At 33.2% G+C, this 18,189-nt stretch overlaps 1 protein-coding gene across 1 annotated transcript in view; it reads left to right on the forward strand.

Annotated features, from left to right (window-relative positions):
* The window catches only part of MCPH1 (microcephalin 1), a 120,906-nt gene that overhangs the window by 9,817 nt on the left and 92,900 nt on the right, over positions 1–18,189 (forward strand). The window contains exons 5-9 of the mRNA XM_071442217.1: positions 347–467; positions 755–895; positions 1,872–1,967; positions 4,148–5,149; positions 10,446–10,558. Coding sequence (XP_071298318.1) covers positions 347–467; positions 755–895; positions 1,872–1,967; positions 4,148–5,149; positions 10,446–10,558 — 1,473 coding nt within the window. The remainder of the gene's footprint in view (positions 1–346; positions 468–754; positions 896–1,871; positions 1,968–4,147; positions 5,150–10,445; positions 10,559–18,189) is intronic.

Below are 18,189 nucleotides of genomic sequence, written 5' to 3' on the forward strand. Positions count from 1 at the left end.
AATTAAAAATATTAAGATCTAAATTCAAATTATATAACGCTGACCAAGCAAAAAAACCACAACTTCTATGTGGCTTATGTTTTACAGAGTTGCAACAAATATTTTTAAAAACGACCTTTAAATCTTTAGTGCAAGCAAAGAAAAAGGTCTATTACCTTCCTTCTTATTTAATATTAAAGTTTACTTTGCAAAATGCTAATTTCTGTGATTATCTGTCACTCTCAAGGAGGTGATAAGCAGCATAAATACCAATAATAAATACTGCGACAAAGTGGTAGGCAAAATAGGAGGTGTCATTATTTTGGCAGTTTTGTACATATACTTAAGAGTTTTGTCTGTCTTGTAGCACAAATGTATGCAGCCAAAAGACTATGTTGAAAAAACTCCAGAAAATAATAAAAAGCTTCAAAGAAGACTGAACCAAATGGCTAAAGAGTTAGCTCTACAAAAGACAGCAGTTAATGCTGGTAAGAATATTTTTTACTAAGATGCAAAGTTTTTTTAAAGCACTTGTTGGGGTTTTGGTGTTTGTTGGTTGGGGTTTTTGTGAGCTTTTTGCATCTTGTTATGAGAAATTAAGTTGATGTCATTTTTACTGAGTTCTTTGCAGTTCTGTTGTGTTAAGACATCTGTAATGATCTTAATCTAAGAAAACTTTTTTTTTGCCAAGTTTTTTTTTTTTAAAGAAAGAAACTTCATCTCAGGCTGTTACAGCATTCAAATATTAATATATAAATACAATTTCTTTGTGCAGATACAGATGTACCAGTTTTATTATTTGAAGACAATGGTTCACTTATATACAGCCCTGTTAATAAGATAAAAGATCAGTGCAATGAAATGGAAAGAAGAATAAAGGATATGAAGGAAAAAAGAGAGAATCTTTCTCCTACTGGTAAGAAGCTGAATTTTACTTAGTTATGAGTATGCACAAGTGGCTGCTGGTTTTATTGCTGACTTTTTCATGCACCAGTGCTCTCACCTTTAGAATTTTTTTCTTGATTGCATGTTTGGAACACAGTGGATGCAAAATAATTTTTTGGTCACTAGGCTGCTTAAGAGGACTAATGTTTATGCTAGACTTTCTAGCCATGTAAATTGATATTATCACTTCTTGCTTAAACTTGACAGTGAAATTCTAAATCTTAGTTCCTTATCTCCCATATCAAGAGTTTAAAAAGGACTCCAGAACTGATGAGATATCTGTCCAGGTACTGAAGAACAGAACTTAAAAAATAAATAAATATGAATAACCTAATTAAATAAATCTAGTCAATTTTAAAATGGATATTCTGATTAATTGTATCTAGATTGTAGTTTTCAGATTTTTTTAGTGTTTGCATTGCCTTACTGAGAAAATCATAAGATCTAAGTCAGTAGGTTTTGCCAATTACTATAAAAAATGTTGAATGTGGAACATCTTTTGGTGGGGCAGCATCTGTAGTATTTGAAGTTTTAAGATGTGCATGTCACCTATACTGTCAATTTCTAATTTCAAAAACAATTGTAAAGTTATTGTAAACAAATGTAAAGTAAATTGTATTACTGTAAAGAAACAGTAATACAAATGGATGAAAAATTAAATCTCAGTTTATTTTAGTGAGGCTTGTATTTATTTTCTCTCCAAATTTTAAGGTAAACCTTCAAACATTAAAAGCATTTCTGCTATATTAGGATGTGATTGCCAATTGCAAGACTTCACAGACTTCATAAAATGACTTCACTTCTTTCATAAAATGCCTCAACAGGCTTTAGAAATATCAGTAATAATTTCTAAATAGTTTTACACTATTCTTTAGATTCAGAAAAATGTGCTGCTGAGTTACCTAGAAAAATGCTTACAAATATCTAATAGTTTTTTTTATTCCTAGGTTCACAAATGACTCAAACACTTCCAAGTACTTCACCAGGAGACTGCCCACTTTTTACTTGTATCTTAACTAATTCAGAAGATGAGCTGCTACCTGGTAACTAACACTACTTAATCTATTTACAGAAATTAAAAATAATACATGGCCTTTACATCTTACTTTGGAAATATGGTATGCTGAAATGAGAACTGCATCTATTTTCTTGATCTTTTATATTCAAAGCTGAATTATCTTAGTTTTTCCTTACTAAAGAAAGTATGTTGTACTAAGAAGTCAAGAAAAATGGAGCATGAGGACACCACTAGGTAAATGCTCTGCCTTATAGCTGTATTGCTGGCCTCACTTCCTCTTCTCTACTCATACCATTCCCTATTAATATCTTTCTGTCCTACATGGTATCAATCTTCTCTGCTCTTAACAGTGATCATATATAGAACACAGAGTGCACACCAAAGAGTGTGATGTGGGAAGCTTAAAAGAGATCTGAATGAGGATAAGACCTCAAAGAACTGAAATGTCTTCCAAATTTTCAGTTGAAAAGCATGACTTTGAAAGTTAGCCTAATGTGTTTTTCAGATTAAGTGGTCAAGCTTGAAGAAATAACACAAGTAAAAATACATCAGCTTTTTAAATGTTTTATGGTTTAAGATGGATTAAAATAATTTGTTAGTAAGGTAAGAACCTCATAAAATTATTCTCATAAATTAGGGATTTGTTCCTGTGTTTTGGTGTATTAGCAGGGAGGAGATTTTGAAGTCTGTTGAGCTACATTGGTGAATATCTTAATAGTATTGATTATGTATGCAGTAGGTTTGTGCTTCAGACCTCATGTCATCTCTCAGTCGCAGGGGCAAAGAGCTCAAGTCAGATGCTGGCCTTGATCTCAGTAGAAAAGTGAGGAGAAGGGAGTCTTTAGAATTTGTAATAAGGGCCACTAGAGCAGTTTGCCTGCTCTCCATTCTCCCTCAACAGTAAGGTATACCACGTGCTATTTTGAGGTGTTATATTTTATTGACATGATACAGGAGTTCTGTCATGTTGGCTTACCTAAGAACACAGTGGGTATCTTGCAGCCTACGACAGCTTGTTATGTCTTCATGCAATATTAGTGAGAAGTGATAGTTGAATACTGGAAGTAGCATAGCTCTGCCAGCAAATTCTTTTACTTTGGTAGATTAGTTGTGTGCTGATGAGGTAGAACATTGTAATTTGAGAGATTTCCTTGCGTATGTCCCTTCAGCTTTGCAACTGCACAATGTAATTTTACATTAAGACCACCAATTCCCATGACAGCATTCAGTGTAGCTTCCATCTCCAGTGCTCTGTGACAGTGTCCCCTATGTTTGTGTCTAAGAGATATGTGAGATTGGTTAATAAAGGTTTAGAAAGTTCAAGAAGCCAGGTTAATTTGAGGATTGAAGCTGACTTTGTCAGTTATCAGTATGAGAGACTGATCATACCATGTGAAATTTATCTCTATGTGTTTTATTTTTCTTAATATAGTTAGCTACACTATATGTTTAAAAATATTATCTATATCTAGTAAGTAAATAATATCAAGAACTTAAAGAATGAGTATTCTGTGATGTTGCACTAAACAGCTACTTTAGCAAAAGCTTCTATTGCAATCATCTTGTAGAACAACAGGATTTTAAAAAATGTATGTTGAGATTAATCGTACATTAGCTTGTTTTGGAGGAATTTATTCTGAAGAGTTATGAATAGATTCTGTGTAACACCTAACACAAATTGATTTCATAAGAATAGCTACAAGAAATAAGTCTATCCACATTCTTATTATGTTTAATGCATGGTTTTAATGTATGCAACATGATAGTATGGTGTTGTATTTAAATCCATCTTAACTGCAAAATCTTCAAGGTAGTACTAATGCTGTGGTAGAAAAATTATTATTGAGTTTCCACTGTTATTAAAGCTAACTTTATCAGCATATAATTTTGCTTTCTCTATAAATGCAAGAGAAATAACGAGTTGCTCTGTTGCCTTATTTCAAGAAAGCAGAATGGGACTTGTGGGTGCTTATGACCAGGTTAGGGGATACAATAACTAGAACTGTAGGTTTTTGTTAGCATAGAATGTGCTTTGTTTCTAATCCATTTTCTGTTCAGTTTTTGTTGACTTGCCATATAATATCCAGAGAAGTGGCTAATTATATTTTTTTCCAGTTCAGGAATTCCATATATATTTCACTAAGAAATTGATACTCTTTCTGTTTTGTTCAATTCATTTATATTGCCACTTTTTTTGTTTTGCAGAAGAACAAATGGAAGACTGCTTGAACTCCAGTTGTGATTATCTTTGGAGAACTGAGCCGCTAAAGAGACAGAGAACAGAGGTAGCAGAACATGCCTGTGATACTTGGACTGATATTCATGTGTCCATGAGCACATCAGTGAACTCTCCATCACATGGCAATGAGGAGAAGAGATTAACACCAAAACGACGTACCAGAAGTTTAACAAAGAAACAGATTATACAGCCCACTTTGGATGACAGATTGTCTTTAGGGAAAAAACATTTAAATTTTCCAAAGAAAAATCAAAAGAACAAGAGCAAGACTACTCCAATTGCAAATGAAAGTTCTCTTCTTGAGGGCTTTGGTCATATTATTCCTTCCAAAAAAATAGTCCAGTTAAATACTGTTCCTGCTTTGATTGACAGTCTCTCTAATTTGCCTATGAATAGTGGAGACTTAAATGAATATTCACTGGATAAAAGCTTCCCTGTTGACAGAAATGATTCTGTTCTTGAAGACAAGAAGAGAAAGAAACTACAAACGTTACCAAGTTTGAAGCTGGCTACCTCAGAACTGGGTGCATCAGACTCTATGGGGTTCTTGCAAGCAATTACTACTTATAGCAAGTCTTGTTGCACTGAAGAGGCTTCTTATGAAGACTTCTTTTCATCATGTAATTCAAATGAAAATGAAGTACAGATACAAGTACCAAAGGAATCACAAAATCCTCCTGAAGTTTGTTGCAAAGACTCTTCTGCAAGCATGGACCTACATGATGTGAGTTTCTGTGAGCCACATAACACTACTAAGATAAGTAGGAAGACATCTATTTCAGTAAATGATTTTCCAGTAAAGCAAAAAATCAAACCAGCTAAACATCCTGGAAGCATACCATTAAATATATCAGGTGGTGGAAAAGATGACACTGGAGAAGTTCTAGATGCTCATGATGTGAACAGGCTGCCACAGCATGCTCATGAAAAATCCTCCAACAGTATAAATGACTGTGCTCACACTGCTGGTAAGTTACTACATAGAGCTGGAAAATCAAAAGATATCATACTGCATTAGATATACTAATGCAACTAAATTGCAAAATGAACTGCCATTCCAAAAGGAAAAATACTTCAGAAACACACCAAAAGAAGAAAATACTGTGGTACTGACTTAATTACTGAGACAGATAAATGAATGCATAGAATCCAAAAGAACACCTATTTGTTTTCCCATACTTGACAAACACAAAGTCATAGAAGATAAGGAAACTGCTCACTGTACACAAAAAAAGTAATGCTGAGCCTTGTTTCTCTTAGTCTTCTAACCTTCTGTTGCTATTCAAAATCTGTTTAAGAAACCATGGTCTCATCATAGGTTCCCTTGTTCAAACTATTTTTATTTCACAAGTGAAAATTGTTACCAAAATTGCAGTTAGGATCATAAAATCTATAGTGGAAAAAAATACTTGAGTTATCAATGTGTAACTTGTGCGATGAAATAAGACTTGCAAGAGTTTCAATGTAAGCATCTTTTTCAACCATTACTTTTTTGTATGGAACTGATCTTAATTTTTAATTATAATTTTAAGAGCATGTTTTATATTGAAGCATTTTCAAGTTGGTTTAGCATAAAGTATTTTTATGTAAATGATTCTAAAATATTGGATCTCGGGAATTTCTCTGAAAGATGCTCCTAACTTACATTGGAATAATTTTCAGATTTTGATATTTTGAGCCTTGTCAAGCTTTACATGGAGTTGAATATTTGTAACTATAATTGTGTATTTTAGTAATTTATCTTCCCTAGAAAATTCTGTAGTAGTGCATCAATTAATTATATAAAACTAATGATTAACTTAAAGGGCTCAACAAAATTGCTATCACTTATGAAATCCAGTGGGAATGTTGAACCATGACTGTGTCTATAGATGTGAGTAATAAGCGGCTGAACTGTGAGCTGCCATTTTGAGTTCATTACACCTGTATTTTAGTATCTGGAGTGCATAATTTCTGACACAGTTTAAAAAACAGTGGATACAGCTGTATGTCATACAGGTATAAATGTACACCCATAAAGGACAACCTTCTGCTCCAAGTGATAGATGAGCCATGAAGTAGAGGTTCCATGCTGGATCTTGTTCTCCCCAAGAAGGAGGTGCTGGTGAGGAATGTGGAGCTCAAAGACAGCCTAGGCTGCAGTGACCGTGAAATGTTGGAGTTCAAGATCTTGGGGCAGCAAGGAGGGCATACAGCAGGCTTACTACTGACATGCTGGACCTGATGAAATGGATTTCCCTAATTTCACCAAAGGATATTATTTCTATAGATTTACACAAAGTGTAGGCAAGTAGGACCTCAAGTTTGACAGCTTGAATGAACTCACTTAAAGATGGAAGGAATCAATAATGTAAGAGAAGTTGTGTTTTCCCTAATAATGCAAGTTTCGTGGTAGAAAATTAAAATCTTGTATTACACTTACTCCTGTGATTCTCTATGATGGAATAATTGATTTTTATTAATTATGGGTTAAGCATTTCCTTTTTTAATTAAATGTAAGTTGTTTCTTGTCCCTATTAGTAAATAAATTGCAAATTGGGGTTTTTCTCTGTATACTGTACATTATTTGAAAGCTGGTAAATCCAGTATATTTTTAAAAACTAATGAATTGTCTTCATTCATCATATATATAAGGTTACAAGTTATCAAATAACCATATAAAATGTTATATCTGTTTTATATATCAAACATTTTTCTTGCCCATTTTTTGTTGTGATTTTATGTCAGTGGCACTTTTACCCAGTACTTTTAATGACAAGATGATTTGATAAGCTTTCTTTCCATAGGCTACTTAGAACACTTCATTTTAAAGTAGAATATGCAGGCTAATCTGAAACCAAATTTTCAAGGCCTAATGCTTATGTGGTAGCAAGCATTGGTTTCCTTTGTAGGGCACATTCAAGGCTGCCCAGTTGTTCTGCTGAAATAAATTCTGCTACTTATGTTCATCTTGCTCATCTACAGGTCATGTGACTCTTCATCTGAAAGCTACAACAATAAATAATAATGCACAATAAATAAGGAATGCAAGAGTATACTATCTTAAGCTTTTATCATGCTAAAATCATTTAGAAATTTGAACTCAGACCTAGCATTACTTCCAGTCTTAAAAATAAACGTAAGGCTTATCTGAGTGAATTTTATATATTTATGCTAATGTGGAAGGCAAATATTATCTTAATTGGCAAAAAAACTTAAACTAAGACCCATTGTACTGTAGTTAATGTAGTTCAGTGTTAAATTGGAAAAACTAGAATGTCATTCTGTTATTTGGTGTAAGAAATCATTGTGTTTAATTTAAATTATTGAGTTTTACCTGAGGTTCTAGGTGTTAAGGGTCTTAATCCTGCTAAGATAATGGTTATGTCTTTAAAAGCACACATGTAAAAACTTCCTTAGGTTTGATGTGCTTTTTGGTTTTTTTCAGCTTTGGAAGAAGATAGGCTTACTAAAAATACTTTATAATGTCCTCTATTGAGATTCTGTTATGTCCTATTAAAAAAAAATGAGGCATGAAGAAGAAAGCTATTTCTTCCTTGATTCCTTGTTTTATTTATCATCACAAAAAGTTGAATTATAACTAATTATTAAAACAAAAGAGGACAAGTATTTCTGAGTAGAGGAACAGGCTGAGAATTATTTTGATGTAGTCAGATTTGCCAAAGCCTGATGGCACTTGTCCTAGAGCAGATAAAAATTTGCATACAATTTTTATAAACCATTAACAGGCTCTCTCTGAGGACCTGGGGGGACACATATGTTCTCAGAAAACTTGAAGAAATTATATTCTGTATAATAAAAATTTGTTTGCCCATGCTTCAGTAATATCTATAATATAATAACAACACAAGGTATTAAATATTCTGTGCATGTGTACCTGAAGGATTAATGATGACAAATTTGGACCTAATTCCTTCATGTTGGGGTAAATGCTTTTATGGATAAGTACAAAATAGTAGATACTACATTCCTTGAATGACACTTTGGAACAATATTTTTAAAGTAGAGAACCGTACTATAGCAAAAGATTTTATTAGATAGACATGTTTTATTTGATTGAGTAGAACTAGCTCATTTTGCCTAATCACTGCTTTTCAATTCAATGGAAATATCAAATGGAATTTTGAAGATAATATTCTGGTTCAAAACTTCTCATAGGTGTTAAAATTATCATGAATGAGTAGAAGCTTAAATTACAAAGCAAAATCTCTCTAATTTGTGATAATGCTTCAGAGGGCTCAGTCGTTCATTTTGGTGCCAATCATTGAGCAGTGTTTTTGAAGAGGATTTAGGGGATCTAATGGACCCTAAATCCTAATAGTGGCAGGAGTTACTTGCATATTTGAACTTAGTTTAAGGAGAACTAACCCTGGAAACAATTGCTTCAAAAACTTCTGTCAACTTTAAAGTCCTCTAGGAAAAGGTACTAAAGATGAAAACTCATTATTTATGCCTGACTACTTTAAAAAGTAATCAGAAAAAACAGAAAATAGTGAAGCTTGAGACCTATAGGATGGAAAAGCTGGAAAGTGCTTGAGAAGTGCTGCTAGACAGGAATAGAATAGCAAAGAATAGGCCTTATTAATGTAATGCCTAAGATCCACGAGCTGACAATCAGAGAAAAGGGACATTATCCTCTCTTCTTACTTTCCTGTAAATATGAAGAACCCACAGGAGTCAACCTGAACTGGAAAGAAGTCCAAGTGTACAGGTTTAAGGACTTTAGGCCCAAGTGGGACAAGTGCTGTGGAGCATGAGCATTCAGGCCAGAGTAGTAAAAAGATTATTAGATTATTACACCACTTTTCACTGTTAGCCCCCAACCCAAGCTACCCTTCAAAAAAAACCCAAAAAACCTGAAATAACCTAATCGAAATTAACAGAGACTACTTTGGTGTAGCAGTGGAGTACACGATCTCCTTACATCCTATGCAGTCATGTAATTAGTTTGGGAATCTTTTAAGATTTTAAATACATGTTTAAAAGTTCTGGTTTTTATGGAAGAAGAGGTATTTTTTTTCTTTATTGTGTGGCAAGATGTTTTCTCCTCTTCTACTTGCCATCAGTCTTCCTCAAATTGAAAATGGTTGGTCTCAGTGCAATACTAAATAAAATTAACATAGCTATTATCTCTTTATTACATGACACTATATACCTAAATATTGAATTTAAATTAATAATTGAACCTGAAAACCAGGTTTACATTTATTACACAAAATTATCGCAATGAATTTTGACTGGTTTAAAGATTATAATTTTAAAGAGAGTAATCATAATTAATTGTAATCTGATGTTTTGTCACCTCAAGGATTAAGAGTTTAAGTAGCTGTCAGAGAAAAACAAATGATTCTTAGTTATATATGCATACTAAATAGGGACAGTACCCTTCAGTATTTTCCAAAACTAATCAAAAAACTTAGTTGGCAAGTGCTAAATTTAGGCCACTTTAATCACTAATTAAACTTTAACTGATCTCATCCATTTTTTTGAAATTAAAAATGAAAAAATGTTCTAAATTAGACTTTATTGAGTGACATTTGGGAAAAATGCTCTCTAAATTTAGAGTAATTAAAGCTTAATTGTTTAAAAGATAGATCAAATTTTTTCATCTTAGGCAGGCAAGCTATTTTCTCAAATAATTCAAAAGTTTATTATTTAGTTCTTAGGAAAGTCATCCTGACAGAGTTGAAGAAGTCATAAAATACATAATGAAAAATACGGGTTTTGACAGAGTGCATTCTTATGGATGGTTCCTTTTCACATATAATAGGTCTGATATGCCTTTATGTGCACAGAATCCTTGCCTGCCAACAGGTTGCTAGATTTGTGTGAAAAGTGTTTGAAAACAAGTTTCAGACCTTCATGTCATTTTAGATAAACAAAGTGTGTACCAAAAGTATTGTGTCAATAAGAAGAAGAAAATCTAGCCACTGAAGCTTCATACCCAAATATCTCTATGCAGAGAAATTGCACATTTTATAACAAATAGCAATTTAGCAGATTCTCTACTTGTAGTTAATATATAGTTTAAAAAATATAGGAAATTGGGAGCTTTACAACTGGTTTATTTATAAGAACAGGTACTCAAATATGAAGTCAGATGCTTGAGTGTCATTCCTTTTCCCTAACTGAAATCCAGTGAAACAAACTGGTACAAATTATTAAGTATCTTAGGGGTGCATAGTGCTGTGCTATGATAAAATAATAGGTTGCAGTCTCATTTCATAAGATTGCATTTTTCATTTTTCCAAATCTGGTTTCTAGGTGGTGAAGATGAAGTTTCAGAGTGTCATGTTACTGATGCCTCTTGCAAAATTTTTAATGAGCAGAAGAATAAGCACACTGGGGGCTTAAAAAAAGCTGGAAGACTCCAAAAGGTCAGTTTAACTGACATTTGCTTTGTTAGGCTCTTTCATGGAGGATCGTTGAGTGTCTTTGTATGTACAAAAATTAAAATAAATTCTCTTTGCAGTATCAATTTTAAAACTTTCCTGAATCTCACTTTTCTTGAAATATTATACTAATGCTCTTGGTCTATAATCATAAAACTGAGCTCTCTGATAACTTGTAGTGGCTGAGTTCATGCCAAGCTGACATCATAAATGAGATTGGTAAGCCAGTTCAAACTGAAAAAAGCTGAAAAGCCACTAAAGTTACCTGAAAAGATGCCTGTCCCTTTTGGAGGAGTTACTAAATGCAGCAGGTTTTTAAAATTTGTTTTATACTGGATCATTCATTACCAGTGGATGTTTCTGCAGAATGAAGATTTATGCAAGATTTTCTTTCAGGTTCTGGTAAATTTCTTAATTTAGTATTTGAGCTCAGTTTGGCTATAAAAAAGGGAGAAAGGATTGAGTCAGTAATGAATCTCTTTTTTCAGTGTTTTTCCTTTGTAAAATCTTTTAAGTAAATATAAAACTGATCAGGAAAATAGATATTAGTTCTTTTAATCAGTAAGTAGCAAGTCACATTTGAAATGAGTGCTGAGTTCTTTTGAAAATGGAAAGTCCTAAAGCACTTAGGATGTCTGCTGTTGTTAACTATACGAAATTAGTTGTTTCATTGGTAGATACTGGTGGAATTTCAAAGAGACTGATACAGATTTTGAAACTTTTTTATGCAAAGGTTTTGTGTAGGTGCAATTGCTAAGTTGTTCAATATGTTTAACATCCTGAAGATTGGATATTAATTTCCATGGACCAGTGATCTCTGGATTTAAAAGATTATTTGACTTTTCTGCACCTCACTCCTTTTTACTTTTCTAATATTTATTTCATTTATTTTCCTAAATGTATGATGTGTAAAATTAGGAACTAGAAGGTATAAATCACTCTAGATGCATGTCCTGTAGAATCATTTAAGATAGTGTACTCTTTAGGCTAAAGTATCTCTCCAGAGTAGTTTAATTTCCTGGCACAGAAAACTGACTAAAGCTGCTATATGTAAATCCACAAACCACACTCAATGGCTCTTTCTAAGGCTATTTGCAGAAAGTGTGCCTGGACATTTGTCAGGTTTATTGGTACTGATTCCTTCTCTAGTGAAATTGCTCAACAAGAGCATTATACATCAGTGCTAATTCTGACTCATTTGTCTTAAGATCCCAACATAACAATTATGTACTGAAGAGAAACAAAAAGTGATATGAAATTCTCTTTTATTGTTCCCCTTTTTCAGATCTGACATTTCAGTCAGAGGTATCTCTAAATGGTTCTACATGATGTCTGCTTGCAAAGCATGCTCTGTGAGGTGTTTAACAGTAGCAAAGCTAAGTGAGTGCTAGAGAAAATTTCTATTCAGTGTTTTGGCTGAAAGTGGCTTCTTTTATCCACCCATTTCAGCTTAGTCATAATACCATTTCACTCAAATGGTATTATCAATATTATCAAATATCAATAAAAATGATATAATATAATTTGATCATATTATTTTAAAATAATATTATCATTAATATTAAAAATATTAATATAATTAATATTATTAATAAATATATTATCAAATGTCAATAAAATAGCAGTACATAGTTTCATTCATGTCTTGAATGCTTTTTAAAACTTATCTTAAAGGTTTTCATTGTCATCTTGACTATGCAGGTTCATATGGGGACAATTTTGGGGAAGGACGAGGATTTGACTGAAAAGGGAAAAAAGAAAGAACTTCACAAAAAGGTGCTATGTGATTAACCAGGTGCTATGTCTGGCAATGAGACTGTTGCACTGAAAAGTTTAAATTTAAGAGAAGATTTTTCTAAGCAAAATCAGACTATGTAAATTTTTGTAAATAATTATATTGCAAAGCCTCTCTCGTACCAATCAAAATATGTTCTTGGAGCTTCATAAAAGCAACCAAACATTATACACCATTTTTATTTAATACTTTTTTCCTGTGGCTATGGCTTAAACATTGCAACTTTTTGCTGACTTTGGCAATGTAAAAGTTAAGTTAGAAAACCTAAGTTAATTTCCTTTGCCTAAAGAAAAAATGGGAGAGAAATGGTGCAAATATTTTTTTAAAGTAATATTTTATTGAATCACATTATTATAAAGAATTTCCTAACACTTATTTAAATCTTAAAAGAAATTCTATGCTAAAATTACAACTGTAAAAGAAATGCCATTTCCTTGATAATTAGATGTACAAACATTTCCACCAATGTGGCTATGTGACTCTTCAGACAGACCATATTGCTAGGAATCTGTTATAGGTGTCATCTGTTAAATTCATTACTTTCCTTCCCAAAATAAGAGACAGCTATGTAAATTGCAGCTATCTTTTTTTATAGAAAAAGGCTTTGAAATCTAATGCCTCTTTAAAAATATTTTAGATGCTTGCTGAATGTAGCTCCCAGATAATTAGTGTACTTTAGTTACAACTCATTCCCTGTGGTGTATGCTTCAATGAACACTACCATTCTAATTCATTCAGTACAGTGAATGCATGTCAGTGGGTCTTTGGAGTTCACTGTGTAATGGTAAATATTTAAAAAGCCAAGGAAAAATATCTTTTAGGAAACAAAAATATTTAGGTCTAAGTGTTAACATTATTTACTGCTATGGTTCTTTCAATTTTTCATTTGTAGTTTCTTTAATAGAAATCAAGCTATAGGTTTTGTGTTCTCTGCTGTGCTCTTGTGGTATGGTTTTGTTTTCTTCAAAACCTCATGCAGGTTGAATTTCTTGTATTTTGTTTTAGCTGAAGTCAAAACTAAGAATCACTTTGTTCAGATACTTGTATATCACAATTTTAGGTTAAAGTACTAATAGTTTCTTTATTTATACTCTTTATATAGGTATGCTTATTGTACTGTTAATGTGGGAGATGTCGAATCAAATATATGTAAAATTCTACTGTCAACAAACAAAAGCCATGGAGACAGAACAGTTTATAATGGCAGCTGCATGCATGTTTGGGGAAGATAAGATTTTCAGGAACCTTTAATAGCTTCAGGAAAAAGATTTTTGAGTTTAAAAATGCATCACCACTATCCCAAAACCAGGACTTTTGGTGTGTTCAAAGTCAGTGCATACAGTGCTCTTAGTTTTGAGACAGAGTTGGTAAGGATAAACACTGTCAATTAATGCTTGTGAATGTCAGCAGGTGGCTTCCCTGGTCTAGAAATCTGAGTTGATGATAGTGGATTGCAGGGATAAAGTAAACCCTTTATGCATTGTGATGTGTTTCTCAATTATTCTGTGAAATTGGATACATAGTACTTTGTTGCTTTGCATAGGGAGGACAAAATGAAATAAGTAAAATTCATCTTAAAGCCAAAGATGTATTCAAACAAGTTCTTTGCAGTAGTGGTGAACTATTGAGTGCTCATTTCACAGCTTATTGTCACAAAAAAGTTTACATTTATCACAACACCTGTTGCATGTCACAAATTAAATATCTTGTACTTTAAAAAGATCAGAGACTAATATTAACCAATTAACTGCCATTTTATTCAAATAAAAAAAGTTTTATATTTTTAGAGGGATATGAGAGGTGCTGGATATCTTTTAAGGCATCTAGGAGTCTCATATCAAAAGTCTCAAATCACTAGAAATGCAATTGGAATAAATTGTAAAGTAAAAAAAACCTTAAAAATACTGTTTTCTGAATGAAAAGAAGAAACTCTGTAACCATGTGAAAAAAACCAGTTAAGCATCATGAGGGATGATTAAAAACATATTTTTACAAAGAAGACAGTATGGACTTAACTGAAATTCCTTCCATTTTGTTTTTAAAGAGATTCATCTTGGCTCGTATTTCTGTAGCTCTTGGATTTGGGTGAAGGTACATCAACACTGAACTTTAGGAGATTTTTTGAGAGAAGATTTTTACAAGCAATCTAAGCTCATGCTGTGGAACAAATAGCATGAAGCAGGCCATTGTTAGATCCTGTTATCACAATCCTTTTTAAAATTACTTTATTCATGGAAAAACAAATGTTAATTTCTGGAAAAATCTGTAACTATAAAAAATGAAGCATCTTGCCAGACATTCAGGAAAGTGACTTTATGACCATATTTTATATGGGCTTTCACAGACTTGTCTTAGATTGTATTGGTTTCAGGAACAACATGTTTTATGTTTTCCTTCCAGTTTTGACTTGCAGTTGCTTTGAATAGGTACATATTTTAAATACTGATACTTGAAATGTTACTGACTTGAGACACAAATGAATAGACAGTGAATTAGACCAGGTGGAAGCATGCAAGCTCCCTTACAATTAACAAAGAAAAAACTGAACTACCTACCTTTATGGTTTGGGGAAAATGCTTGCTGTTATGGGGGTGGTCAGAGAATAGTACCATGAAGGATGCCTATGAATCCCATGGTTTGGGACAGTCTTAAAAATCCTTCTATATGATTAATCCCATTCTCACTCAAAATTCACAATGCAATTCTGATTCTGGACTTTCTCTAGCTAGTGAATTTGTCCCCCACACTTCTCCCACATCAAGTGGAGGGCTTCCAGGACAGAAGCCATACCCTTGGCATCTGCTGCTGTACCTTACATTGCATGCTTTGGGCCATATCCTAATGTCAACAGCTTTGTTATCATCCCTTAGGGGTGCTACCTTTCCTGACGGGATTATCTCCTGTAGATGAAGCTAATGGGTTGATTTATGACCATGGGTCCCTAGAAATCATTCCCTTTATGACAGGTTTCATATTAGCTATTTGGCACCACCTACTGAAGTACTGTGGTCTATTGCTTAATTTTAAAACTGTGTCTTTTAAAATCAGTGCCTTTCTAGGGCAAAAGGCACATGCTCCTTTCAGCTCAAGCTGTTTCCTGTTGTTCCAGGGACACTTGCAGCTGCTGTTCACACTCTTGTATGTGTTGTTGTTTGGAACACTGGAAATGTGATGTGACAATGAAACCTGAGGTGGTTTGTCATCTTAGAAGGCAGGATAGGAAAGATCCAGGAACTGAATTTCCCCAATTTTTTATATAAAATTGTCACTAAATTTTTGTTTGCTTGACAGATTAACACATTGGTTATTTTTTAGAACCTTCTTCTAAAAGACATAGAGGCTTAAGTAGGTGGAGAGTTTTGAAATTTTTTGTCTTCATAAAATTAAGGAAAAAAACCCATTTCGCTGTTTCTTTTTTTTCCCAGAAAGCTGGTAGGCTTGGTGAGTTTTGATTAAGAGACTGTTTATGCAGCTTCACATTAATTCAGAACATCTTTTTGTTACTTATTTTAGGCAAGTAGGAAATTGATCAAGATCTATCTATAGTGAATGGTAGATAAGGATAAGCACCAAGAGTAAAATCCTGGAATCTCAAATTTGAAGTACATTTATGTCATCTCCATCCTTTTAAATAAAAGTCTGTAGCACTCTTGTATTTAATGGTGGAAGGAAGGCTTAGGTGCAAAAAGCAAATGTGGCTTTCTGGCTCAGAGCATGAGGGGGGACAGTACAGAAACGTTGTGCAAGAAGTCAGACCACAGAGTCCATGCTTGAAGCATACCTCATTGCTGAAGATATGTATCTATGCTGTTCTTTTCTGATTTTGATATGCACTGTGTTCACAACCATCATGCCAGAAAACCACATAATCCACTGGTCTGCAGCTGGTTTGGCAGAGAATAACTGTAAAACTGAAACTGTTTTCCCTCTTGGAATCAGCAACTATCAGGAGGAAAAGCAACTGCTGCTTAGATCCTCTTTTTTTTTTTTTTTTTTTTTTTTTTAAATTTAACTTTTGGAAAAATGAGCAGCCTACATAAACCTATTGGTATCTGGCATAACTCTACTGGAAATCCTTTTGTTTATGGGTCTCCTTTCTAAATTGTAGTCTTGCAGATCTTGAAAATTGTTGGAAATCAATCTGAATAAAAGATTTCCTAAACTCCTTTTTGTCAGCATTTGATGTTTCCTCATTAAGATTTTTTTTTAATAATTTGACAAACTTCCGTCCTTTGGAAATTTCCATTTCCATTCTCCATCCTTTTCTTCATTGAAATTAAACTTTTGATAGATTATTGGTGTGATCTTTGTAGAATTGAATTATGACAAACAAATCTGTGTGGAACAGAAATATAAATATGCAATCAGTCAAACGGGAAAAAATCTTGCAACACATTACATATGCACTACAAAAATCTTTTGTGTTTCACATATTTCCTTCCTTCAAGATACTCAAAAAAGTCTATGTGGGTTTTTAAAAAATTATTATTATACCCTTCCTGATATTGCTGTTGCACTTAAAAGCATGAAGTAAATTTTGTCCATTTGTTTACCATGTGGTTTAGAAGGCTGTAAAAGCTTTAAGTCAGGCTGTTGATTACCATCAAGTGGGTTACAGTCTTGTCAGCAAAGTATTTACTGAAGTTAAAAATCTTTTCTCTTAACCCAAAATTAACATAAATCCTGGATTGAGTCTTTTGGCCTGCAAACATCTTCACCTCGAATCCCTGCCATTGTTGAATAGTTGGCAGTCTCCAGAGGACTTCAACTATCCGAATTAACCTTACACTGCTAACAATTGTGCAAACCCACCATGTAACAGTTGGGGCGATGCGAAATGGTTCTTTCCCTCTTAAAATGGTTCCATGCTTACAGTCTGCACAAGGGAAATGTATCTTTATGCCTAAGTTCTTCTGCCCAATGACTCACAATGGTGACTCAAAATATCAGTATCAAAGGACTGATAAGAGAAAGGCCAGCCAGAAACTAAATTACAGCTTTGAATAATTGCTGTTTAAAAATACTGAATAGTTATCATTCATTACAATTACCAGTTATTTTCAGCTATGAGCCACAATTACTTGAATAAATTAATGTAGTACTACTTATAAATTGTTTCTATAAACAGCCTTAAAGTTTTGGGTCCTCTTCTTGCAATCTTCTTAAATACAAGCAGCGTGAAATTAACCTTATTTTTTAATATTCCTATGCTACCTACAGCTCTGCCTTTTGGTTCATATACTAATAAGACTGAAGATTATTACTTCTGAAATGCAGTAATGTAGAGAACAAAATTGAGTATAAGGCTAGTAAAGCAATTTCAAAACCATCTGATAGACCTACAATAGCCAGAGAAAAAAAGGGATTTGAAGATTATAAAATAGTATAATATACTCTTCCTTAAACTGTCTTTGCTCACAAATGTACTGTTTTCTTCCTGCCTGCCTCCAAAAGTTCTTTATCCCTTGTATATTGGCCAAACTACTTAGGGTATCTTGTTGAGTCCTGAAGTTGAAGATCTCCTATTTCACTCCACTAAAACATGTATCTGAGTTTGAGACTACTCTGAGGCTTATTTCTTTCAGAACTTCAGTCAACCCTAAGGCACAAGAGAAGACCTTGGACTAAATAATAGACAATTTAAAAGTCCTTTAGTTGAAATAATTTCTTGAAAAATATTTGAGACCTGGGTTCTTGATACAAAGATAAAATAAGATCTAATGTACATAGGCTGGAATTTAACCAGTGACAAATTTAAACCTATTCCTGTCAAATCAATTCTTTGCATGAATACACTTCATTCTTGAGAACTAGTCTGGGA

This window comes from Agelaius tricolor, unplaced genomic scaffold (genome assembly GCF_023055355.1).
Source record: "Agelaius tricolor isolate 1412-34295 unplaced genomic scaffold, bAgeTri1.0.p SCAF_1, whole genome shotgun sequence".
Lineage (NCBI taxonomy): Eukaryota > Metazoa > Chordata > Aves > Passeriformes > Icteridae > Agelaius > Agelaius tricolor.